The sequence below is a fragment of the Panthera pardus genome, unplaced genomic scaffold, assembly GCF_024362965.1.
Source record: "Panthera pardus isolate Hobbes unplaced genomic scaffold, ASM2436296v1 HiC_scaffold_27, whole genome shotgun sequence".
Classification (NCBI taxonomy): domain Eukaryota; kingdom Metazoa; phylum Chordata; class Mammalia; order Carnivora; family Felidae; genus Panthera; species Panthera pardus.
This window is the reverse complement of record NW_026526843.1, coordinates 7630514-7655057: the sequence shown is the minus strand read 5'-3', so window position 1 is coordinate 7655057 and position 24544 is coordinate 7630514. Positions and strand designations below refer to the sequence as shown.

General features: G+C 43.4%; 2 protein-coding genes and 1 non-coding gene across 5 annotated transcripts in view; all 3 read right to left on the bottom strand.

Annotated features, from left to right (window-relative positions):
- Nucleotides 1-383: 383 nt before the first annotated feature.
- Nucleotides 384-6118, bottom strand: ADGRG4 (adhesion G protein-coupled receptor G4). The gene has a single exon (XM_053891980.1). It carries the CDS (start codon nt 6116-6118, stop codon nt 422-424), a length of 5697 nt encoding a protein of 1898 aa, XP_053747955.1. The 3' UTR covers nt 384-421.
- A 13206-nt stretch (nt 6119-19324) lies between these two features.
- Nucleotides 19325-19397, bottom strand: TRNAK-CUU (transfer RNA lysine (anticodon CUU)). The gene has a single exon. It is a non-coding gene; the product is annotated as a tRNA-Lys (tRNA).
- A 2112-nt stretch (nt 19398-21509) lies between these two features.
- LOC109250457 (adhesion G-protein coupled receptor G4-like) overlaps nt 21510-24544 on the bottom strand; it is a 38300-nt gene continuing 35265 nt past the window's right edge. For all 3 annotated transcript variants that reach the window (XM_053891329.1, XM_053891328.1, XM_053891330.1), the window contains one exon: nt 21510-23203. In XM_053891329.1, coding sequence (XP_053747304.1) covers nt 22599-23203 — 605 coding nt within the window. In that variant the 3' untranslated portion in view covers nt 21510-22598. The remainder of the gene's footprint in view (nt 23204-24544) is intronic.

The window sequence follows — 24544 nt, the reverse complement described above, 5'->3', positions numbered from 1 at the left end:
GGGAGAAGGTGAAGTTCCTGATCGATGTTCACATTGGCAGAGACAGAGTATCAGGAACAGAATGGATGGAAAGCGTGCTTAGAGAGGTCCTACCGAATGAAAAGATACATTTGCACTATATTTCAATAAAGCAAAGGTAAGCGAGATGGCTAGAGAATTCTGTTTGGACAAGGTACCATGCACCCACTGTCTTTTTATAGTAATTTCCACACCCAGTGTGGGGTTCGAACTCACAACCCTGAGATCAAGAGTCACGTGCTCTACCGACCGAGCCAGCCAGCTGCCCCCCGCACCCACTGTCTGAAGGAGAGCAGAAACACCTGTACCCTTCTTTATCCTTTTCTGCCTTCAGGGAACGGCCACCTTAGAGGACACATGACCCAGTGCCCATGCATTCTGTCAGCGATACGCTGCACATATTCTAGAACAGACCTGTGGACTCAGTGGCAACAAGTGAAGTCGAGGTTTCCATAGACCTAAAAGAAGGTGTGGAGTCTAGCCAGATTGTCTCAGGAGAGGAAGAGAGTAGTGAAGGCACAGTTGCTGGAGGAAGGGGTGTTACTCCAGTGGATGTGAGTGGAAGTGAGCCTCCAGTAGCAGTAGATGTATTGGCAGTTATATCTGGAAGGGAGTCCAGTGTAGAGGATGCTGATACAGCTGGGATTCCGCTCCAGGCAGATGTCACGGCGTGGCCGGGCAGAAGCATGGAACTGATAGATCGGGTGTGGTCAGTCGCGGGAGGTGAGCCACTCATTTTGCTAGAGGGTAGAGGTTGAGACACAGTCTTGGAGTTGGCAGTCGCAGTGGTTCTGGAAGATGCCTCAGGGGATTTGGAAACGTGTAGGCTGTTATCTGTGAGTTTAACAGACACAGGGAGAGAAGTTGGGAAGCCAGTGCTGATGCTGCCCACTGCAGGTGTAGGGGTGGTTTCGGTGAGTGCGGTGCGTACAGTAGCAAAGGATGGTGTTGTAAAGTTAGTGAACGAGCGTGCCGATGTCCTGTCAGAAGTCAGAGATGTGGACTCTGACAGCTTTACTGTAGAAGAAGTTACAATGTGAGGAGTACTGGATACAGTTGACAGTGGAGAACCCGAAGGGAGAGTGGATAAAATCCAAGCCAGCGTGGGTGAACTAGTAGCCTTTGAAAGTATGGATCCTGAAGTAGCACCAGAATGATTCGATGGGAGTGTGGTCCCAAGAGTTACGGATGTCGCTGTTTTCTCAAACGTGTGCTTAATATCAGCCAAAGTGATAGGGATAGATCTTGAAGATATCGATGAAGGGCTGTCAGACATCCCCAAGGTGGGAAGAAATCCTGACGTGGAAATTGATGGCTTTGCCATAACATCTCCAGATATAAGACCAGTCTGAGGGGCTGCGAATGTTGACAAAGATCCAGGAACAAGGTATGGAATCTCCGTTTCCATCTTGTGGGGTGTAGGTACATGAGTACTGGTAAACATTGGAAATTGAGAACCTTTAGCTGTGGGTGCGGTCCAGGAAGTCATAAGCAGAGGTTGGGTGTTACTAGGTGTGGTTCTTGTTCCCAGAACTGGAAATTCAACCATTTGGGATGTAAGAGGAAGAAAAGTCTTTGGAGTGGAGAATTTGGCTTCCGTACGATGAGGTGAAAAAAGAAGTGATGTCAAAGAGGGTGGAGTTGCAATGGATGGAGTCCACGGAGAGTACGAGACAGGGGTCTTCACGGATGTGGCACCTTTTGCTGGTTCAGCTGTTGAAGTATTTTCTGACCAGGAAGTCTTCTTTTCTGTATCTGAAGAAAGGTAAGTGGTGGCTTTGACCCTTTTTGTGTGTCCAGGAGTGCTCTTAAAGCTAGTCAAAGACGGGGACACCTGAATACTCGAGGAAGTATGGGGATGACCTGACGGAGTAGATGAAAACACACTTTCCAGGGCATCAGTTCCAGAAGAAGTATTTGTGAGAGCTGTTACTGTACTACTGCTTACGGGAGACAGGGAGTCCTTGGTAGTCCCAGGTAATATGCCCAGAGTTGCCGTCTCATTTTGTGACGACTGATGGGTTGTTGCTAGAAAGGGTGAAAATGTGGTCTTTGGAATGGAAGAAATCGCTTCCGTGTTCCTAGAACTGAGTAGAGAGGAGGCAGTGGTGCCTACGGATGGAGGTGCTATCCCCGCCATGATAGTGGTTGGGATGGTTTTCACGGAGGGAAAAGTTGACTCTGTCGGAGAGGAAGAGGATGTAGGTGTGATCCTGGAGGACACCTCTGTCACTTCTGAAGTAATGAAAGCAGAGGAAAACAGCGTGCTTTTTGAAGCAGGCCTAGGTGCGACATCCAGTGTAGATGCCGGTACGGTCATGAATGAAGACAATAATGAAGAGAATGACCCGGCTGCTGCGGAAGCGTCAAAAGAGGCAGCTGGAGGTGAGAAAGCAGAGCCACTCACTGACATTGAGGACATCTCAGACATAGGCGCAGAAGTGGCTGTGGAGGGACTCTTCGGGCAATCTGGGTGCGTTGTTTCAGAAGAGTTAGTTACTAGTGTTGTGGGAGTTTCAGAAACTCTCTTGGAGGCAAAGGCAGTGACGCCAACTGGCAGTGAGGACATCTGGTAGATAGGAATGGACGTTGCCATAGAGGTTTTCCCAAGAAGCACCGTTGGTACATTGGGAGCAGAAAGGGCTGTAGTGACCCCATCAGCAGAGACGAGTGTAAAAGTGGCACCAGATGGTCCAGTTGTAGAAAGAGACGGGAAGTCAGGGGAGGTCTGTGTGCTTTCAGAAATGGGAGAGGCGCCTGAAGTCAGCTCCGTTTGAGTCTTAGGGGGAAGCAAGTTTGAAAGAGATGTGTTGATGCCTACAGGATCCGATACTCTGGTTGTCCCGGAAGTGACGGTAGACATTTCTGGAATGTGAGCATCTCCTGTGTGGCTTGAGAGGGAGGTAGATGTAGTCTGTATACTCCCAGGAGCGGGAGGTGAAGCTGACATCCCGTCAGGTGGGGTTGCAAGTGGGAAGTCTGAAGGTGAACGTGTTTGATGGGTGGAAATTGCTGTGCTCTCAGCAGCTCCTGTATCTGTCATTTCCAAGGATGAAGTACTCTGGGAGTCTGAAATAAAAGGATTCTCTGCTGGGGACATTTCTGTCACCTCCATAGTTCTAGAGGTGTTTCCCAGGGATGTGGTCATCTGCTCTTTGTCAGAAGGCAAGGTAGAAACGTCGGTCACTAACAGGGTGGGGACCGGTGTGTTTCCAAGATGCGCTGAAGATTGAGAAACGTGATCATCTACTGAAGTAATAGCCTTAGGGGCAGAGGCGTCTGAGGACATGGTCTCATCAACAACAGAGGTTTCCGTGGTGCTGGTCGCCAAGCTAACAACATCCCCACTACCGCCGAGAGCGTGCGGAAAGCTGAGAGCGTGGGTGGAAGTCTCCTCCACTTGAGATACGGGTCGGGTCGTCACCGGTGTAAACCGAGTTGAGATCACACGGGTGGAGGACGCGACAGGAATGTTGTCAGAGACAGACTTAGAGCAGACAAGAGTGGCTGTAAATGGGGTTACTGTGTCAGCCGAGGTGAGGCGATGGGCGGTCGCAGCCTTAGTTGCCACGGGAGTGGGAGGTCTCCACGAGGGGACTGGACGTTCTGTCAGAGAGAGGACTGTCGCGGGTGTTTTACTGACGGAGATCACTGTGGCTTCGGAAGTGGCGTGAATCGAGCGTCTGTGTGTAGGCATGCCGTGGCTGGTTGCCGAAGCAGTCTGACCCAAAGGTGACACTGATGCTGTGGTCGCAGGAGCTGATGGCACAGGTGTTGCTGAGGAATGGGTAGCCGTAGGCTGCGGAGGCAAGATGCCAGCAGGCAAGGACATAGCTGTTGTGTCTGTAGGGATAGTGGCAAAACTGGTCCCCAAAATCCTTCTGGTGGAAGCGCCCAAGGGTTCAGGGAATGTCTGTGCGCTCCCAGAAATGGGAGATGGGGTTGGATTCCCCTCAGGCGGAGCCTCTGAAGTCCAATGTGCTGTGTAGGTGTGGGTGGGATTAAAGATTTCTGTGGCTCCATCATATGAACTCTTAGGTGTGGCTTTCATCGATTTTGTAGAAAGCCAACTTCCTCTCACCTCAGTAGTTGCAGTTCTATTCTCCAATGGGGTAGTCAACTTTTCTATATCGGGAAAAGGGGAAATGGCGACAGAAGCTGTTACCCTTTGTGCAGATTCATCCGTTGCTTCCAGCATTGTTGCAGATGGAGAACGCTCAGTTGTCGCTGCTATAGCTGATTTTCCCTCAAGACAATGGGCAGTTGTTTCTTTCCTTGCCACAGTAGCCTCATATCTTTGTGTTTTTGCAGACTCTGCTACGGGGGCCGTTGTCCCTCCACATGCAATCGTACCACTTGTCTCTGTTAGGATGGTCTCAGAAGCGCTCTCCTCAGTAGAAAAATTGGGGTCAGTGTCAGCAACGGTAGATGCATCTACTGGGGGAGCAACTGTCTCCCTTGGCGTTGAAAGAACCTCACTTCCAGCTGCTGTAGACATAGGGGTAGTTTTTAGTAGGAAGGTGGTAAGTTTAAACTCAGGCAGTGTGGTTACAGACGCGGGTCTTGAGACTGTGGAGAAGTTAGCAAACAACCACGAAGCTGTCGAGTTGGATAGAGCTGTTGTGTATCTGTCTGTAGTACCATCAGCGGTCATAATAGCATCGGCGACAGGGGTAGCCTCACTTTCTGAGGGTGCTTCTGGTGGGATACCAATAGGACTAGTTGTGGACGAATGTTCTGCATTAGAAGCACTCCCATGGAATGCTGGTGTCAGCAGGGTCTGGTCTGGCCTGGAAGCCCAAGTGGCTTCGCCGGTGGAGAGTAGTTGGGCGCCACCATCAGTTATGGATGTGGGACCAGACTCATATGCCTTGACTGTGGAAGCTGATCTAGTAGAATTCAAAGAGGGCATGTTTCCACCATCTGTGGGTGTATTCTGGGTATGTGTCGGCCCAGCTGTTGTCGGGGGGAGCACCGTTTCAGCCACCGTGGTGGCAGGTGTGACTCCAGGAGTCGAGGCTGGACGTGTAGTCTCAGCATCACGAACTGTCTGTATATCCTGAGCTCCGGTGAATGGAGAGGATGTCCTGAAAGAAAGGGCCATAGAAGAGGCCTTTTCTGGTATGAAAGTAGATATCGTATCCTCCATTCTGGGTGAAGAGACGTCCTGGAAATCTACAGATGTCAGTTCTGCCTCAGCTGTTCTTAGCACAGGCATCATCTCAACGGGCCTCGTTGGGAGTGGTTTTGAATGAACTGTAGATGTTATTTCTGTGTCAGTTATTGCCAGTGTCGATGCTGTCTGATTTCTAGGAAATACGGAATGCACTGGAGCAACTGTGGAGATGAGCACAGACCCGGGTGGGAATGCGGATACAGTCCCAACATGAGTAGCTGTAGCCGAAGTCTGTTCCACCGTGGACCGAGGCACTGTTCCAGCATCTGTAGATGTAAGAAACTCCTGGCTAGCTGTGAAGATAGCAAGTGCCTCAATACCTGTGGATTTCTGCTTGGGCCGAGATGTTGCAGATATGGGTGTTGACTCAACAGATGAGAATACGGATGTTGTCTTCATAATGGCCGACTGAGATCCAGTCACTGAAGTTTTGGGTCTAATTGAATCCTTGGTAAATCCAGATGTGTACGGAAAATTAGTAGCTGCAGTTTGAGGAAATGTCTCGGTAGCACTGGCTTCAGCCATTTTTGTTGTCCCGGTGCTCTCTGAAGATGGGGATTTAGTTATTTTCATGGAATTGGTGGTAGTGCCTGTGGAGGTACCCTTGGTAGGCAGAGTGATGGCTGCTGAAGTTGACAAACTGTCTGCCGTGAATCTAGCAGTCCCCGCTACGGATGTCTTTAATAATTTGGGGGCAGTCACTGTTTCCAGAAGTAGAGACGTTGTACTGGAATATGATACGGTTGCATAATCAGTTGCAAATACAGGCATGCTTTTAAACATCATTGTAGAAGAATATACTGTCTCTTGCGGTTTTAGTCCAGTAACTTGGGATGGAGTTGTCACATCTACTTGTTGAGGAAGAGTCGTACTCGTTTCTTGAGTTGTTATATTTTCATAGACAACTGAAAAATGAGAAAGCATGTGTTACTTTGGATTCGGCTTTGGAAATCAGAGACAATTCTGTTAGAAAGAGCTCTATAATTTTTTCTTGTATTTTTAAGAGGAGATAAATAACTGATATAATCAAACCACTTGACTACTTGGTTTTTCTTAAGATAATTTTCTACTTTCTAAAATCTCTATATTGTTCTCAAAATGCCCTGGTTAAGTAACAAGTAGAAGGACATCCATTTCATAGTGTCTCCATTAAAAATTGGAGGCACCGCTAAAGGAGGGATGAATGCTAGAGTCACGTACTGATTAAGAGGTTTAGCGCTGGGAAATGCACCAATTTCTTGAAAGACACAAGTGATCAAGGCTCACTTAAGAAGAAATAGGTAACTTGAATAGTCCCGTATCTATCAAAGAAGTTGTACTGTGTAGTTAAAAGTCTTCCCAAAAGGAGGGACAGCTTTGGATTCAAATAGATGTAGTTTTAAATCCTGGTGCCATCATTTTTCATTATGTAACCCTGAACTAATTGCCTAACCTCTCTGTGCTGCAATTTCCTCCTCTCTAATGTGAAAAAAATAACACCTACCTTATAAAATTGTTTTTGAGAACTGAGCTAATGCATATAAAACACTTAGTATAGCACCTGGCACACGGTAAGTGCTCAAAAAGAAATTTAACTGCCATAAAGGAAAGTTTCAGACTTGGTCAAATTTCTATTACTCTTCTAAGCTCTATAGATTAAAGATGTTTTCATCTGGAACCTCAAGCTTAAACTTCTTGAACATGCACTACACACACACACACACACACACACACATATTTGTCAATAATGTATGTACATATATATAATAAATTTGTATTATGTACATTACAAGCATACACAAAAATAGAAATGTCAAAAGGATATGATAAAAATAAATAGAAATAGAAGTTTTATAATATCTTCTTCCTGCACTCTGATGTACTGTCTGTGTGCCCCCCTAGAATTGTGTACCTCACTTTGAAGACCACCGGGGCCTAGATTTTATCTCAATTCAAGTGAACTAAATTTAACAAGTATTGTGAATGCCATTCTGGGTCGTGTGAGAAAGAAGCATATAGCTCTCACAGCATGATTCCTTCCCTCAAAGCGCTCACACTTACATTAGAAAAGTCTTATATTACTGAAATGTTTTTAGACAAAAATATAACATAACATTCTTAAACAAAACACTGAAAACAATAAAAAATAATAGTACAGTGTATAATAAAGTGAACAATTTGGGGCGCCTGGGTGGCTCAGTCAGTTAAGTGTCCAACTCTTGATCTCAGCTCAGGTCTTGATCTTAGGGTCGTGAGTTCAAGTCCCGTGTTGGGTTTTGCACTGGGCGTGAAGCCTACTTTAAAAATAAATAAATAAGGTGTGCCTGGGTGGCTCGGTCGGTTAAAAATCCGACTTCAGCTCAGGTCATGATCTCACAGATTGTGAGTTCGAGCCCCGTGTCAGGCTGTGCTGACAGCTCGGAGCCTGGAGCCTGTTTCAGATCCTGTGTCTCCCTCTCTCTGTTCCTCCCCAACTCATGTTCTGTCTCTCTGCATCTCTCAAAAATAAATAAATGGGGAAAAAATTTTAGTAAATAAATAAAAAAAGTGAACAATGGAATATAACCAGGTTCCAAATGTCTCTGAATTGCAGTGGGAGATCAGTGCAGTGAGAGATCAACACAGGCTTCAAACTAATGAGGAAGCTTTCTTCTAGAAGATGTTGGCCTTTGAGAAATGATGGGGTTTGGGTGGAGAATCAAAGGCTCGTGGCGATGAATGTGGAGGCAGTGGAAGATCAGTCTAGCTGGGAAGGAGTATGTTGGGTAGGGCTGGGAAAGAATGTCAGACTAGGATGTAACTTGAAGGGGAGGGTGGAGAAACAGGTAACAGAAGATAATGTAGCAGCTTCCACACACTCACTATGAGCCAAGCACTGTGCTAAATGCTATCCCATTTCTTTTTTAGTAGTTTTCTTAAGTTTATTTATTTTTCTTAGTAATCTCTACATCCAGCGTGGGGCCCAAACTCATGACCCCGAGATCAAGAGTTGTGTGCTCTTCCCAAGGAGCCAGCCAGGCACCCCATGCTATCTCGTTGAATACACCTAACAACCTTATAAGGTGGATATTACCACTACTCCCACTTTAGAGATGAAGAAACAGAGTGTTGGCAACTTTACACGAATTGCTCAAGTTCACAGTTCAGACCAAGGTCTGTCATCCATGCTCTCAAGCACTCCACCCTTGGAAAGGATGTAGATTCTTGAGTGAGGAGCACGAAATGAATAAAAGTAGTCTTTAAAGCAAATGACTTTCGTGGCAGTGTACAGGATGGGTAGGAACAGGAAGGCACTGAAAGCAAGGAGATTCTTTAGGAGGCTGGTAGAGTCCTATTCCTCACCTCACTCCCATCAACTCTGAGCCAACCCGACTATCCATCGCCCCCATACTTGCACTTGAGAGGTCAAGCACTGCTGGCCGTGGTCACACAAGGGGATGAATTAGTGTTTCTATAAATTCCTGATCACCAACCCCAAATAAGCCTCTCACACTGCCCAGCCACCCTACTATTTTCTCTGCTCAATTTTTGCTACTACTCTCTACAATAACTATTTGAAGCCTTCCTCATTACCAAACTCTGCCCCCTCGCCCCGTGTTTATTCCGTAACTGTGCCCCTTACTTCATGGGACAGAATAATTGAAGTGATCAGAAACTCAGCCGTGCTACTGTCTCAGTTATCCCTCACCGGCAGGTATGGCTCCTTTTCTTAAGGAGCCTTTCCTTCCTGATTTAAAACATACTCCAGTCTCTTGTAATACAAAATAAAAGCCCTACATCTGGGGCGCCCGGGTAGTTCAGTCGGTTAAGTGTTCGACTCTTGATTTCGGCTCAGGTCATGATCTCACAGTTCGTGGGATCGAGCCCCGCATCGGGCTCTGCACTAACAGCGAGGAGGCTACCTGGGATTCTCTCTCTCCCTCTCCCTCTTCCCCTTCCTCCCTCTCTCTGTCTCTCCCTCTCTCTCCATCTGTCTCTCAAAATAAATAAATAAACATTAAAAACAATAAAAGCCCCACATCCCTCTACAGGTACTGCCCTGTCTCCTTCTTCCCCATCACACCCACTTTAAAGAAAGTTTATCTATACTGGCTGTCTCCACCCTCCCCGGCTCCTTTCTTTAGCCCACACTGAACTGGGTTTTTTGTCATCATTCCACTGCACAACACCCACTAAGGCCACCAATGGCTTCCATAAGGACAAATACTATGGATACTTTTTCAGTCTTCATCTTACTTTACCTCTCAACAGTTTTGGACAATGTTGACCACTCCCTTCTTCTTAAAATACTCCTTTCATTGATTTCCGTGACATAACATGCTCTTGGGCTTTCTCCTACTTCTCTGGCCACTCCTTTTCTATCTCTTTTGCAGACCCATCCTATTTAACCCAGTCATTAAATATTAGAGTTCCTCAAAGCTTGGTCCAAGCACCTCTTCTCTTCTCACCCTGTGGTTTCTTTGTTTCTTTTTTTAAAAATATTTATTTATTTTTGAGAGAAAGAGAGACAGAGCGTGAGCTGTGGAGGGGCAGAGAGAGAGAGAGAGGGAGACGCAGAATCCGAAGCTGGCTCCAGGCCCCGAGCGGTCAGCACGGAGCCCGACGCGGGGCTCGAACTCACAAACTGCGAGATCATGACCTGAGCTGAAGTCAGACGCCCAACCGACTGAACCACCCAGGCGCCCCCTCACCCTATGGTTTCTTCACACACCTCCATATTCCAGTTTACACCTATACACAGATGAATGACAAAGTTCTATCTCTCGACCGGATCTCTATTCTGAGCTCCACATCTGTATACCCAATTGCTTACTTGACATCTGTTGGCTATCTCATTAACCCTTCCAACTCAATATGCCCCAATTTGAACTCGGTCTTCTCTCCAAACCGGGTCCTCCGTCAGGACTCCCTCAGTGAATGGCATCATCATGCGTTCAATTGCACAAGGCAAAATCCTCTCCCTCTGTCTCCTTTTTCTCTCTCGCCTGCCATAGCCAACCCATAATTTTGTCCTATAACTCTTATCTCCCAAATAGCTCTTGACTCCATCTGTTTATCTCCATCTCTATCACTTACCACCCTGACCAAACCCCCATTGGCCTCTCACCTGGACTGCTGCACAGCCTCCCACCTGATCTCTGCTTCTGCTCTTGGTGCCCCTCCAGTCTCTTCCATAAGAAAATCAGGGTGATCTTTTTTGAAATGCAGATTTGATCATCTCTCTCTCTCTCTCTCTCTCACACACACACACACACACACACACACACACACACATTTAGCTCCCTTTAGTGGCCTTCCATGACTCCTAGGATTAAAAACAAATGTGTTTCTTAATAGAGCTTATAAAGCTATACACAGTTTGGCCCCTACCTACCTGTCCAGCCTCACTTTGCAGGACGTTTCTCCTTTGTTTCTTGGGCTTCGGCCCACCAGCCTCGTTTTAGTCCTCCAGTATTTGGCATGCTCTTTCCCACCACAAGACCACCCCCTGTGCTGCTCCCTGTACTTGGAATGTTCTTCCCATCCTTCTTCATTCGATTAACTTCTTCTCATCCTTCAGATCCAAGCTCATGCATCGCTTCCTCAGGGAAGACTGCTACCTCCCTTCGCCTCCACGACTGGATCAAACCAATCTATTCTAGGCTCTTATGACAGCCCATACTTCTTTTTCACAGTAGTTGTCACATCTGCAGTTTTACACTGGTGTGTGCTTATCACTACTGTCTGTCTTCCCCACTACACCATGTGGGCAAGGACCGCCTCTTTCTTTGCTCACCAGTGTAACCTTAGTGCCTGGCATAGGGCCTGTCACATGGTAGGTGTCCAGTAAATATTTGCAGGCTAACTGAACAAGTGGATGACGAGGGGTTGGAATGAAATAAGAGTCATGTTGGGATTCCTAAAGGAAGAATTGACAGGTTAGAGTAATGAAGAAGCTTACGAGATGAAGAGGACCGAAATCTCAGAGAACCCAAATTTTGCTTTTGGGCAACTTGGAGAATAGCAGTGATACTCATAGAAAATAGGAAAATTGGGAAGGCAGCCTCTCTCAGAAGAAAAATATGCAGTTCTGACTTGGATAAGTGGAATTTGGGGTGAAGAACATCCACGTGAAAATGGTGCATAGTAAAATTCAAGACTGAGTCATAATTTTTCTCTGGTTCAGATCACCCAGAATGAAATCATGCATATTTACCATTGGGAAGTTAGCATTTTGAATTTATCCACCTGGGAAGCCTATTACTTATGATGTAGAAATAATTATGGTGGGGTAGACAATCTACTAACTTGTCTCACTGTCTTGAGCATTAAAATTACCTTTAATTTGCATATATAGAAATTCTGAGATGTGTGTAGGATGTTCTTTAGGATTTTGTGGTCATTAGCAAGTAGAATGAATGGCAATCAGAAGTCTGCAACTGACTGTACAGTCAGAGTTGACAAAAGTCACACATGTATAAGGTCACCACACACATGTATAAGGGGAAAAGTCTACGTTATATAAAAAGTACTCTCCCACTTAATTTTCCAACATTGTTTCGATGATCAGAGATTCGCATTCTGTTAGGCCCCGTCGAGAAACTGCTACACTTCTACAGCACAATATTTATTTCAAGCTTTCTGCCTTCAAATTTGTCCATAACTACAAGCAGAGGGAGAATTGTCAGGGTTTTTTGGTTTCCATTTTTGCAGATGGCTTTACCACAGCCAACTGGCTTAGCAAAGCTGTTAAAGTGTCACTTATATCACATTTGAGGAGTGTGGCATCCCAGAGCCTGAATCACTCTCTATGAATACACTAATTGTTGAGAAAGAGTACACAATTTCCAGTTCTTTACAAATGATTCATGATGGAGCTGCATTTACTTTTTAGGAAAACAATAAAATACTGAATACCGCAAAAGTCCAAGTTATCTTCTTTGATGCAATATTCAAAAAGCACTGTTACAGGAGTCCTGATGAGTAACAGGAAACTCTTTCAGAACACAGAGGATGGGAGTTAGGTATGATATTTTTATCTGAAGAGGGCTGAGCTATAGATGTTAATTGTTATTAACACTGCCAGTAAGCGTCTCAAAAGAAGCATGAAACTTAGAAAAGGAAAAACAGATGAATTGAACAAAATTGTCAAGCAGGTGGCATTTTAAGTACCAGGTATCTCTTGGAAGATAATGCAACTTACATCACTTCACTTGAATCCGAAGCCTGGATTTATATTTCAGCAAACCTCCCATTGAATCTTTGAGATGAGAGTTTTTTCCCAGAGGGATTAGTGTACCAAGTTTTTCCTCTAGTGTCTTTATTAACAAATACTCAAGTCTTCCTTAATTAAAATCACAGAATCTTTTTTTTTTAATGTTCACGTATTTTGAGAGAGAGCACGTGAGCAGGGGAGGGGCAGAGAGGGATTCAGAGACAGAATCCAGAGCAAGCTCCACACTCGGCACGGAGCCCCACTCGGGGCTTGATCACGTCACCGCAAGATCCTGACCTGAGCTGATATGAAGAGTCAGATGCTTAACTGACTGAGCCACCCGGGCACCTCCAAATCACACAATCCTAGAACTAAGTCTTGGAGACTGTATTCAACCATTTCATTTAGATATTAGGCCCAGAGAGGTACAGTGCTGACAGGATGAGATTTCCACAGATGGAAAAGGTAGAGAAGTAAGACAGTACATGTCAGTGTTTCAATTATCTAGTACCCATAAGTTCATGCCCTCAATTTACACAGAACCACCACAAACCTAGGAGAATGAAGAGACTCTACCTTAAAAAAAAAACAAGGAAAGACAAACTTAGATAATAAAAGCCAAGTTCTGCACATGCTGAATAGCTCAAGAATAAGCAATCATCCAAAATAATGAGACATAAACCTTAGAAGAGAGTATCACTGTGCTAAACCAAAACAGAAAGGTGCCCTTGCAGGCCTGGGCATTGAAACTCAATGGGGGTCCCAAATTATAGCCATACCCTGAAACAATACCTGCCTTGAAGAATCATTCATATTCCAAATAAAGGCAATCCAATCAAACGTCAATAGCTTTTTAACCAAGATTTATAGGAATTAAAGATTATTTCAAACCCCAAGTCTGCCAATCAATTACAGTGGGTTAGCAGAGATGTTCAACTGATACAGAAAAAGCATTTGACAAAATCTCACATCCATCCATGATAAAATCCCTTGGCAAGTTAGGAACGGACAGCATTTATATCAACCTGATAAAGAACATAACCAAGAAACTTACATATAAAATCAACCATAATGGTGAAAGACTGAACGTCTTCCCTCCAAGACTGGGAACAAGGCAAGAATGTCTGCTCTCACCACTTCTAGTCAACATACTATTGGAAGCAGAGACATTCCAGTAAGAAGAGAAAGAAATAAAAGGCATTGCAGGAACGCCTGGCTGACTCAGTAGAGCATGCAACTCTTAATCTCAGGGTTGTGAGTTTGAGCCCCATGTTGGGGGGTAGAGTTTACTTAATAAAAAAAATTAAGTCATTGAAGATTACATGATTGTCCATGTTGAAAATCCCAAGGAATCTTTAAAAAAAACAAAAACAAAAAACTCTTGAAACTTAGAAGTGAGTTCAGCAAGGCTGGATGGTACAAAATGAGCACTAAGCCAAGAGTTCTTAGACTTGACACCAAAAGCATGATCCACAAAAAGAAAAACTGATAAATTGGACTTCATCAAAACTAGAAGCTTTTGCTCCATGAAAGCCCGTGTAAAAAGGATCTTAAAAAGCAATCTACAGAGTAGGAGAAAATATTTGCAAAACATATATCCAACTAAGGACTAGAATATATAAAGAATTCTCAAGACTCAACAGTAAAACAAATCCAATTTTTAAAACTAGGCAAAAGACATGAATAGCTCACTGAAGAGGATGTACAGATGGCAAATAACCATAGAAAAAGGTGTTCAACATCATAAGGCACCAGGGAAATGTAAATTAAAACCATAACGAAACATCACTACACACTACCAGAATGGCTAAAATAATAAACAGTGACAACACCAAATGCTGGCAAGTATGGAGAGAAAATGCATAACTCATCCATTGCTGGTAGGAATATAAGAAGGTACTGACACTTTGGAAAACAGCCTGACAGTTTCATAGAAAACTAAACGTGCAACTACCATACGGCTCAGCAATGACGCTACTGGGCATTTGTCCCAGAGAAAGGAAAATTTGTGTTTACACAAAAACCTGTACACAAAGACTGTAGCAGGGTGTGGTGGGGGTTTTTTGAGGGGTGGCTATAGCCAAAACCTGGAATCAGTCCAAATGCCCTTTAATGGGTGAATGTCTAAACAAACTGTGGAAAATCCATACCATGGAATCCTACCCAGCAATAGAAAGGAACAAACTATGGATACACACAACCTGGAGGAAACTCAAGGGAATAATGCTGATGGGGGGGGGGCAGAGCCGATGCCAAAAGGTTACACACTGTCTGATTCCATTTATTAACATTTTTGAAATGACAAACTTTTAGAAATGGTGGACAGATGAGGGGTTTTCAAGGGTTAGGGAGGTGGGGAGCAGAGGGAAGCGGGGAGAAAGGCAGGAGAGAAGTGGTTGTGTTTATAAAGGACAACAGGAGGGATCCCTGCAGTATTGAAAGTGTTCCCTGCCTTGACTGTGGTGCTAGATGCACAAATCAACACAGGGGATAGAATTATGTAGAACTTAATACACGCAAATGGGTACAAGTATTAAACTAGAGAAATCTGAATACGGTTAGCGAGTTGTATCGACATCCATATTCTGGTCGTTATGCTATAGCTTTGTAAAAGGTTACTCTTGGGGAAAACAGAGCAAATTGTACAAGGGATCTCCAGCTGCATGTGACTCTACAGGTATCTCAATTGAAAAAAAAAAAAAAAGGCAAATGCAAAAGCCCACACCGTGCAGGTAGTTGAGTGATAACTGAACGTCCATTCCTACTGGAAGGACCACAGAAGCCATGGAGTCTGGCCTCCATCTTTGAAGGGCTTGCAAACATGTTTTGCCACATTCATTCTGTTTCCACTTGTGAACAAGTGATCATTTGCACAAATGATTTGCATGAACTTTGGTATTTCTGTATTAAAGTGGGGATAATCCACGCTAATTCACAGGGGCCTGTGGGCTTAATTGCCATTTGCTCCTTCACTCTAGACAAAATTGTATTATTGTAATCATTGGGAGCTAGAGAACAGAGGTATAGAGTAGCTGAATATTTATGAGGCATTTTGTTGCAGGTGTACCTGCCAACAGAATATTAAGTAGAACATTTGCTAAGGTACCAAATTCTGCTTATGATTTGGGTATATCACCTCATATTAAATCTTTGTGGTTTTCTAGCCTACATATTGCATCTGGCTTTTTCTTCCAATCACGACCTTTGGAAATATAATTCAGAATGTGTTTATTAGATTTGTGAGAGATAATAGTGACCAGAAACTGCTACAGACAGATCTGCCCATGGGGCAGAAGAAATACAAAACGAGCATCTTTAAGATAATGACAAAAATATACATGTTTCAAAATGGTGTCTGTATTCAGTTTCCAGGAAAGGACATGAAAAATGAATCCTGAGACAGGGAGAGAGACAGGTGAAACCGTCTATCTCTGAATCTATAGGAGAACGTCACCCTGTGCAGGGGAATACAAATAAGGAAGTTCAAGGAAACTACAAACAGCCTCTGCTTACCTTTCGTGATAAAAAACGACGATAGCCCAGAGACTTGATATACAAGGGCCAAACCAAATTGCCTTTTAGCTAGTAGAACCCATCGCTATGGAACCTTTCCTATCAGAGCTGATAATTGCTTAGCGGGCTTAATAGTGGGCCAAGCAAAGGCCTCAGAAAGTGCATGAATGGTAGCATCAATCTCTGCATATTCTAAGAATGGTTAGTTCATAGTAATTCTAAAGCAGCTGGAGCATTAGATCTCTTAATAAACCTGAGCAAATCAATAGCTCCACCGATACAGGGGCTCTGAGTTTCGATACAGTGCAGCCTTCCCGGGATGGGCTTGGTTCATGTTATTCCACTCTTTTCCAAGGGGATTTCTCAACTCCATAACCAGGGGCTCATTTCGTCTGAGCGCCTTTGGGAAGACTCTTCGTCTTCGTACATTCACAACTCAGAACAAATCCTTTGCCGGATCATGTGTCTGAGCTAAGATTAGGCGATTATACTCAACATAACCTGGAGAGGAAATTCAGGTTGTGCTCAGTCCCTAATGGTCACCTCAAGAAATTACTGTCACCAACCATTCCTTTTTTTTTCTTAACGTTTTTTTTTTTATTTATTTTTGAGACAGAGAGAGACAGAGCATGAACGGGGGAGGGGCAGAGAGAGAGGGAGACACAGAATCGGAAGCAGGCTCCAGGCTCTGAGCCATCAGCCCAGAGCCCGACGTGGGGCTCGAACTCACGGACCGCGAGATCGTGACCTGAGCTGAAGTCGGCCGCCCAACCGACTGAGCCACCCAGGCGCCCCCAACCATTCCTTTTTAAAACACTGTAGACTTTGTCACAGCTGAAACCTGGAAATAACTTCAAAGTCCTTCAAAGACAGGTCGTCGAATAAATTATAGGAGACCTTTACTCTCTCATACTAACCCACACCCTCCTCCCAAATAATCAGGCAGCTCTATGTTCTGTATTTTCTGATATGGGAATGCCTCCAAAATATATGATTAAATGGATTTTTAAAACAGATACGAAGACTATGCACATAATGATGATCCCAACTGTCAAAAAGAAAAACAAAGACTATTTACAGGTAAACCAAGCTTTACATTGTGTCTGCAAGGATACATAAGACATTGTTAACATTCATCACTTTCAGGGAGAGGCGCTTAAGGCAAGAGATTGACGAGAAAGGAGGCTTTTACTTTTTTTTAAATTTTTTTTAAATTTTTTTTTAACGTTTATTTATTTTTGGGACAGAGACAGAGCATGAACGGGGGAGGGGCAGAGAGAGAGGGAGACACAGAATCGGAAGCAGGCTCCAGGCTCTGAGCCATCAGCCCAGAGGGAGGCTTTTACTTTTAATTTATGTCCTTACTCACTGTTTGAATTTTTACCAGTGTATCTATTGCTTTTACTTTAAAAAATAAATCCATCTTTTAAAAAAATTTTGTGGGAATGCAAGCTGGTGCAGCCACTCTGGAAAACAGTATGAAGGTTCCTCAAAAAACTAAAAATAGAACTACCCTACGACCCAGCAATTGCACTACTAGGCATTTATCCACAGGATACAGGTGTGCTGTTTCGAAGGGACACAGGCACCCCCATGTTTATAGCAGCACTATCAACAATGGCCAAAGTATGGAAAGAGCCCAAATGTCCATCAATGGATGAATGGATACAGAAAATGTGGTATATATATACAATGGAGTATTACTCGGCAATCAAAGGGAAGGAAATCTTGCCGTTTGCAACTATGTGGATGGAACTGGAGGGTATTGTGCTGAGTGAAGTTAGAGAAAGACGGAGATGATATGACTTCACTCATATGAGGACTTTGGGAGACAGGGAAGACGGGCATAAGGGAAGGGAAGCAAAAATGATATGGGGACAGGGAGGGGGACAAAACAGAGGAGACTCATAGATGTGGAGAGCAAACTGGGGGTTGCTGGAGGGGTTGTGGGAGGGGGGATGGGCTAAATGCGTAAGGAGCACTAAGGAATCTACTCCTGAAATCATTGTTGCACTAGATAGATGCTAACTAATTTGGATGTAAATTTTTTTTTGGATGTAAATTTTAAAAAATAAAAAATAAAATGAAAAAAAATAAAAAAGAATTTTTGCTACTTAATAAAAAAATAAAATAAAAATTAAAAAATTTTGTAATGTTTATTTCTTTTTGAGAGAGACAAAACACGAGTGGCAGAGGGGCAGAGAGAGAGGGAGACCCAGAATCCGAAGCAGGCTCCAGGCTCTGAGCTGTCAGCACAGAGACCGATGCAGGGCTCGAACTCATGAACCATGAGATCATGACCTGAGCCAAAGTTGGACGTTTAACTGACTGAGCCACCCAGGCACCCCCAAAAGAAACCCATCTTTTTTTTAAATTTTTTTTAATGTTTTTATTTTTGAGACAGAGAGAGGCAGAGCATGAGCAGGGGAGGGGCAGAGAGAGAAGGAGACACAGAATCCGAAGCAGGCTCCAGGCTCTGCACTGTCAGCACAGAGCCCGACACGGGGCTCGAACTCACGGACTATGAGATCATGACCTGAGCCGAAGCCGGACGCCCAACCGACTGAGCCACCCAGGTGCCCCAAAAGAAACCCATCTTAATGAATAGTTAAATTAATAAAATAGCTAGTAAAAATGGTAAATCAATTTAAATTGTTAAAGCTTATGTTCTTTTCCCTTGCAATTCTACTTTTACTAATGTGCCCTATGAAATTGCTAGCCCACGTATACCTAGATGTACGTACAAGGAAATTTATTACAGCATTATTTGTAACTGCAAAAAATTGGAAGCAACTTAAATGCCCATCAGTAGTGAGTTAAATAAATCATAGTACATCTATACAATGGATAAATGCAGCCCTAAAAACAGATGAGGTTGATCTAAATGTACTGATACATCCATGATAATATTAAGTTAAAAATACATCAAATGATAAAATAATATGTATGTACGCATATATTATTTTTGGGTTTTTTTTGAAAACAAAACACACACGCACAAGCACACATTATAAATCTATAGAAAAAAAATCTAAAAGAATAGATACCTCTGTGGAGAGGGTGTGGGGTAGGTTTTACTTTATATTCATGTACTTTGTCTTGTTTGAGTTTATATTATAGTAAACTCCATATAATAAACAACCATAATGTATTGCATTTGTAATTTTTTTAAGTTTTTCTTTGTTTTCTTTTTTTTTTTTTTTTTTTTTTGAGAGAGAGAGAGGGCTCAAGTGAGCGAGGGGCATAGAGAGGGAGAGAGAGAATCCCACAAGGGGTAGAGAGAGGGAGGGAGAAAGAGGGTTGGCAGGGGAGAGAGAAGTGGGGCTCACCCAAAGTGGGTTCGAACTTAACAAACTGAGATCATGACCTAAGCTGAAGTCAGACGCTTAACCGACTAAGCCACCCAGGCACCCCTATTTTTTTCTTCTTCGAAGTAGGCTCCATGCCCAACATGGGGATTGAACTCACAACCCTGAGATCAAGAGTCACATGCTCTACCAACTGAGCCAGCCAGGCACCACCTGCATTTGTAATTTCTAAAACCGAAGAAAAGATGCTTAAAAACGACTCCAAAATTAAATTACTAATGACTGGCAACTTGCTGTTGTTATTATTTATCACTGTGTTGTCTAAATATTCCAGAGACATCTCCAACTATAGTGAATACTCGCTTATTAAGTCCAGGTAGGGTTCGTGGTTTTCAGGAAATGTTCCCCAAAAGCCTTGTTCTCATGAATATATAAATATATACATATATAATTTATGTGTCAATAGATTTATTGAGATTTGTAACCTAGCAATGTGCTCATTAAAATTTATTTGTTAAAGGTCATCATCCTTCTATGGACCATAAATACCAGTTTATTAGGCAAAAGCTGAAGCTAGGCATGTTGTAATCACTCCTATTTATTCATGTAATTGCCCCCTTTTCCCCATATGTCATGTGGCCAGGACGGAGGTAGAAATTCTGTGGTGTTACAGCTCCTTCTGTGGTGAGCTGCAGCCAGTAGCCGAATTGCCCCAGGTGGGTTATTAGCACCAGCAAATCCCTTCAAAGGAAGCTTGTAAAACAGTGGTCATAATCTTTTGGGGGCCACAGACCCCTAGACATAGTCCTGCACGGTGCGGGGGTGAAAGAACACGAGCTTTGCAACAGGACAAATCTTTGCTCACATCTCAGCTCCACTAATTTAATTGGTGACATCAAGCAACTTACCTAACCTCGTTGAGCCTCTCTTTCCTCATCTGTAACATGCCTGGTACAGCGAAAGAACTTTGTAAAATGTAGCAATTTATCAAAATACTTTTGAATATGATGGAAACTATAGACTTCGTCCTCAGGAAAAAAGAATCCATCTTGCATTTTTAGTATGTTGCATGCAATTTCAAGGGCTTTGCCCACCCATCGAGGCCATTCTGGACCTCTGGACCCCTGGTCTAAGGTTTAGAAAGAACATTTGAAGAAACCTGAATAGTAGAAATAATCTTTTCTACTCCTTTTGCTGGTTGTCATTTCAGATTGTGTTTTCTTTTCCTTTTTGTTGTGTTGGATGATTTGTGTATTATGCCTATCAGGACTCAATCAGACCAAGAAGATACATTGTACATTAAAGAGTGTACAACAGAGCAAAGTAAATGGGGGTTGTCTAGCACTTTAACGCATCAGTTAGATTTAGCAATTTACCAGCAAAGTGGTAGAAAAGGTCATAGCAATTCACTAGCCAGATTAGGTTTTCAAAAACCACTCCTGAGCATATGGATTTAATAGAGCCATACTTCCGGTTCTTTAGATCAAAGATAAAGTTACTTTAAACTGCTTTGGGTGAGCTGTTCAGGCTTAACCTGCTAGTCCTTAGCTCCTTTTTGTAATCAGAGCCAGCTAGGACTATTCTCTTTTATTTCCAAGGCTTCAGAAAAGAGAAAAACCAAATGCCTTCAGGTAGTCACCCAAAGGAATAGCATTCCTGTTCCTTTGCTTTAGTCTGATCTCCAAGAAACACAGAAACCCTCTGGAATGTGCCTCTGCCCTTAATTCAAACAGTACCCAGACCACTGGTGAAAACATATCTATATAATCTGTGAGAGCCTATTAAGCATGGGTCTAGCCCTCATTCCCTTGATACCTCTCCCCCAAATCCATAAGAATCGTCAATAAAACCTAAAAATGAGTGAACATTTCAGGAAATGAGAAAAAAAAAATCCCATCTGGATGTTGTTATCACTGACTTTACCCACGCTCAGGACCTGCTACTGCTGAGGGTGGAAAAGATTGGATTTGAGGGGAGAATGGGGTTGTACAGAGAAAAGCAACCCTATATTTTCTCATCGAAATTGGAAAGAAGGAGAAAAATAACATGCGTCATTCCAAAAAGCCACTTTTCTTACAAGAACTCCATCCCAAACAGTTCTCTAACATCATCATTGCTCACAAAAGAAAAATGAATTGGTTTATAAATCCCATTGCTTGCTAAAAAGGACCCAGGACTCCTTGGTAAAATGGCTGATTCTTGCGCTTAGCAGAAAAAGTACAAGATGAGCCTATAACATCCTGTTGTGCTGAAACTAAGGAAATACTCAAAAAAAAAAAAAAGCTGGGAATGTGTCAAAAGGACACAAGAGTGTCCCACTGGCCAAAAGAGGGCCAATTTGAACATCAAAATAAATGATAGCAACAGATTGTAACCCATCGAATAAGGGAAGAATCCATGAGTTCGTGTTGGTATAAACACATAAACAACGGAAGGAATATATAAGTAAATGTGGAAGAAGAAAACACTCTCCCTTACAATAAAATACGAACTAATACATGTTGAAAAATAATGGAGTTTTAAAAATCATCACTATGCAACCAAGTCACTGAGGCAAGAATCATCAATAGATGTAAAACTACTGGGTGAAAGTTTGATAATAATGGGATGTTTACATAGCCTCCAGATATTCCCCCCGGAAATTAGTTAATTACAAAGGGGAAAATAGCAACTGCACAGTGGAGAAATCTAGAATCATCGTCAGAATCAAATGATCATCGCCAGTAATGGGAAAAATTGGCATCATGAAAGACAGGAAAGGACTAAGGATCTGTTCCAGATTCATCTAACAAGACGTGGTAACTAACTGCAATGCATGATCTTGAATTGGATCCTGGACCAATCAAAAAATAGCTATAAAAGAAATTAGTAGGATGATTGGTTAAATTTGAATATGGAGTATGAATTAGATATTCGTGCTGTATCGGTGTTCCACAAAGAGAATGTCCTTATTCTAAAGAAGTACACACTGAGATATTTTGAGACATTTAGGGGTAATGAGGCATTATGTCTGCAACTTACTCTCAAATGATTAAGAAACAGATAGTGTGTGTGCGTGTGCGTGTGCGTGTGTGTGTGTGTGTGTGTGTGTGAATGGAGGAAGAAAGAGAAGGAAAAAGAAGAATAAAACATGGGGAAAATGTAACAGTGAATGTGGGTAAAGAACATATTGAAGTTCTCTGTCCTGTTGTAATTTTTCTGCAAGCTTGAAATCATATCAAAATAAAACACACACAAAAAAGGAAAGAAAATAGTATTTGTCCTACATTAAAAAAAAAAAAGATGACAAAATGGTGGCAACCGGGGGCCCCTCTGAAGAAAACAGAGCCTTGGCCAAGAGTGGGTCATCCAGAGCAGCAAGCAGACGACTGCATCAGCACAACCCTTGCCTAGGAGGACAATTCAGAAGTTACTCACAGCAGCGCAGTCTCATGTCAACAGTTGGGATGACCTTGTTGATGAGCCAAACATCTTCTTCCCAACTAACTACGTTTCCACCCAAACACTTCATAAAGTCCTCATTTTCCAGGACGTGGTCCCAGAGTTGAAAGTAGTACAAGCTGCCAGCGAAGCCAGGCAGTGGGCTTTTAACCTGGCTGTCCCAGTTCTTGAGAAAATGTCCTAGAATCAGAGTCCCATTAGGTGTCAGGCTTTGTGGTTGATCCATCACTACCAGTATCCTTTCTGTATTCAGGAAGAGCTCTAACCTGCCCTTCACACCATCCCATATCAAGCAGATTGTATGCCACTGAAACGGAGTCAGTTGGTAACGGATATAAAAAGTCCTCCCCAAGTTGTACAGTATTAGCTGCTGATGGTCTCCTGCAAGTCCAAGGTCTATGTCTTCTCTGCCCACGTAGGAGAAGGCCATCCAATCGCTTGATTTGTCATCCACGAATACCAGGTCAATGCATGCTGTGAATCGACTGAGTTCAGGAACCGTGTTGGTCAGGCTCACGTACGTGTCAGCTCTTCCATAAAAATCCAGTCTTTTTCCTTTCAGTGAAAGTGCATCTGTCCAAATTTGGGGATAGGGGAAAGAGAAAGCAAATGAAATTTCAGTAACAAAAACTCAATTTTATCATCTTTGGCCACATAGTCATATCCAGGTTACACAATACCATTATGAGTCAATACTGATGCAAAACAGCCCAAATAATGGAGATACACAAATCATCTCTGTTTGACATTGGCATGTGACATTTTTTGGCAGAAGAGTTTCCTCCTAATTATATTTTGCCTGCGCTAATATGAAAAGTCAGATTAGTGTTCCCAGAGCACACACCAGCTGGACATTTCGGGGAGGCAGCTAGAAGTATGTAAGTAGTTGGCAGGGAAGAGGCCAAAGAAAAGGCAGCTTGGACTTAAAATTTGCTGCACATAATCTTCGCTCGTGTAATCAAAAGATAGCTATTTCCATCTACCTAACTGCCTTATTATATTCATGGTGCAACAGCAATTTATTTCTGCAATGCCTTTTCCCGAGCCAAATTACTTGATTTATTCTGTCTCTGGAGACTGCGTCTCGCTGAAGGCACCGACAGGGGCCCGGAGGGTGACCAGGCGGACAATACCGAAGCTTCAAGGCTTCTGTCTGCACTCAGAAATAAGATAAATGGCACTGCCTTGAATGTACCCCAATTCCCCCCTTCCAGCTCCTCACCAAGGGAGCCGCGTATCTTTAAGAGGTTCCAGGGGGCCATGGACCCAGTTACCACTGGCTCTGGAGTCAACGAGCCTGGGTTGGAATCTCAGCTCTGACATTCATCAGCTGTGTAACTTTGAACAAGTACCTTAACCTCCCCATGCCTCAACGTTTGCCTCAATAAAATGGGGAGTCAGGGCCCCAGTATGCAGGCACAACTCGGGCCCACCATTCACATTATAATCTACACCAGATAATACCCCTATCTAGTGACCTTACAAGCTTGAAGATTAAGTGAGATGATGCATGCCGAGCCCTCTCAAACATTGCTGAAGAACACGGCCATCGGTACAGTCATTTCGTGGTCGATCTGGCAATATCTATGAAAATTTAAACTTGAGCATGCCCTTTGCTTCACAGGAAGCCATTGGTGAATGGTGACAGTATCAGCGTTACAAACCTCACACCCCAGGCCACGAGGCAAATATCTGAGAATTGGCAAATATCAACCTAAGTCCAGCCCCAGCACGGTACCTGACAAACCAAAAAGAGCTTTATGACAGAACAGAATTCCAACCTCTCTCTGCATTAGGGATGTGACACGGGGACCGCCACTCTACAACTGACAGTGTCCTGCCAGAACAGCACACTACAAAGGCTGGCAGGAAGTGACCGCTTCCCTGCTTCTGGAAGGTGTCCCCAGATGAAAG